Source organism: Calidris pugnax, unplaced genomic scaffold, assembly GCF_001431845.1.
Source record: "Calidris pugnax isolate Ruff unplaced genomic scaffold, ASM143184v1 scaffold1905, whole genome shotgun sequence".
In the NCBI taxonomy this organism is placed as follows: Eukaryota; Metazoa; Chordata; class Aves; order Charadriiformes; family Scolopacidae; genus Calidris; species Calidris pugnax.
The window spans coordinates 1-2,292 of NW_015092257.1; the positions used below are offsets into that span (position 1 = coordinate 1).

The following is a 2,292-nucleotide window of genomic DNA, read 5'->3' on the forward strand; positions in this document are numbered from 1 at the left end:
TTTTTATGCACTAATGGACTTTCCTTGCCTCCCCCCAGGGAATCCCTGGGGAGCCAGGACCCCCGGGACAGCAAGGGAACCCCAGTTCGCAGGTACGTGGAGGTGACGGGGGTGTCCCCGTGGGGCTGGGGGCTGGGGTGCTCCCTCAGTCCCTCCTCAGCCCCCCATGTTTTCTCTCCTAGGGTCTGCCCGGCCCCCAGGGCCCCGTCGGGCTGCCGGGGGAGAAGGTGAGTCAGGATCTCCCATGGATGGGGGGGGTCCGGAGCTGCCCCAGCTCTGAGTGGGTGCTGGGGAGCCACAGGGGGTGACCCCGGTCCCTCTGTGTCCCCAAATGTCCTTCTCTCTCCCAGGGCCCACCGGGAAAACCGGGAATACAGGGTGTTGCTGGGGCCAACGGGCCCCTGGTGAGTACCGGGGGGGGTCTGTGGGGTCACTCCTGTCCCCAACAGAGTGGGGACTCCAGGACGGTGTCACCATCCCAGCTCAGGGCTCACCTCTTGCGTGTCCCCACAGGGTCACCCTGGCCGAGAAGGGCCAGCTGGAGAGAAGGGCCTCCAGGTAAGGGGGCTGACACCCCCCCCACCCCTGCCCCACACCCTGGGTGGGGAAAAGGGGTTCTCTTTCCAAGGAGGGGGTGTCCCATTTTTGCTGACTCTCTCTCTGTCCCCAGGGCCCTGTGGGTGCCCCTGGTCCTGTCGGTTATCCGGGACCCCGTGGGGTGAAGGTAAGCACAGCCTTCCCTTTCTGTGGGGCTCTGCCAAGGCACGATTTTGGGGGGGCCAGTGGGGTGTCCCCCAAGCTGGGGTCTCCCCTCTGACCCCTCTGTGTCTCTGCAGGGAGCTTTTGGCGTGCGGGGCCTGAAGGGCAGCAAAGGGTAAGAGATGTGGGGAGAAAGTAAGAGATGTGGGGAGAAGGGACAGCAGGAGATGGGGGTCCTTGTCCTGTGGGTCAGGAGTTGGAGGGGGGGACACTAGTCCTTGCCTTGGGGACTTGTGGAGGGGGGGACGCCTGGGCTGCAGCTGGGGGCAACCCCTCTGTGTTGGGATTTGGGGCTCAGCCCCACACTGTGACCCCATGTGGGGCTTGCAAGACCCCCCCCCCAAAATGTGCTGCTTCTTCAGGGAGAAGATGGATTCCCTGGTTTTAAGGGGGACATGGGCCCCAAGGGTGACAGGGTAAGTGGGGTGCTGGGGTTGGGGGGCTCTTTCTCGGGGCTGTGTGGGGTGGCTATGGGGTTTTTGCTGCAGGATTTGGGGTGATGTTGGGGGAGGGGGAATGGAGCAGGGGAGGGGACACAGCTGTGGCCATGGGGACAGCCAGGAACCTGAGGGAGAGGTCCTGTCCCCCCGGCAGCGTGCTCCCCGTGTCTCCATGTTACTGTTCCAGGGTGACCAGGGCCTGCTGGGCCCCCGCGGCGAGGACGGGCCCGAGGGGCTGAAGGGACAGACGGGTCCCGTGGGGGAATGGGGTGCTCCCGGCCCCGCGGGCGAGAAGGTGAGGGGAGCCCTGTGTCCCCCTGTCCCCGTGTCCCCCTGTCCCCATGTCCCTGGTAGCCCCTGGCTCATCTCTGCTCTCTCCCTTCCAGGGCAAGCTGGGGGTGCTGGGTCTCCCAGGTTATCCCAGGCGCCAGGGTCCCAAGGTGAGCACGGGGGAGCTTTTGGGGTGTCCCCAGGACCCCAAGTGTCTCACAACCCTGGATTGTCACTTGTCCTCTCTCTCCTTAGGGCTCCAATGGCTTCCAGGGTCCCATGGGGCTGGCGGGAGAGAAAGGCAAGAGGGGGAGTGAGCCCTGGCCCGTCGTGTCACCCTGTCCCATCCCTCTGGGCCGTTCCCTGTCCCCCACATCTCACTGTCACCCCCCTCTGGGCCATTCCCTGTCCCCCACATCTCTGTCACCCCCTCTGTGACCCATAGAGGGGCTGAGCTGAGCTGGGAAGGGGGGGCCCAGCCCCGTGCCCCTCTCTAGTCCCATGCTACGTGCCTGCAAACCCCCTTGGGCACTCTCTGCCCCCTTGGGGGGGGCATGTAGGGGGACCATGGGGAATTGGGGGGCTGCCCCATGCACTGCTCTCCCCACAACCCCCCTTTTTCCCCACAGGGCAAGGCTGGGCAGGCTGGGCAGACGGGACAACGAGGGCCCCCGGTGAGTAACCCCGAGCTTGGGGGGTGACAGGAATTCCCCGGTGACAGCCTCGGGGCCGGCTGTATCCCAGTGTGACCATCCTGGAGTCCAACTAAATCCCACCACAACCATTCCCGGGTGGATTGTATCCCACGGCAACCATCCTAGGG

General features: G+C 65.2%; 1 protein-coding gene across 1 annotated transcript; it reads left to right on the plus strand.

The window, feature by feature from the left end:
• Positions 1-166: 166 nt before the first annotated feature.
• LOC106900301 (collagen alpha-1(XI) chain-like) lies at positions 167-2,143 on the plus strand (the record flags this gene model as incomplete). Its single annotated transcript, XM_014962316.1, has 8 exons — positions 167-227; positions 351-404; positions 514-558; positions 671-724; positions 837-874; positions 1,387-1,494; positions 1,586-1,639; positions 2,099-2,143. Coding segments are annotated over exons 1-8 (459 nt in total), but the record flags the coding sequence as incomplete, so codon positions are not given.
• Positions 2,144-2,292: the final 149 nt, after the last annotated feature.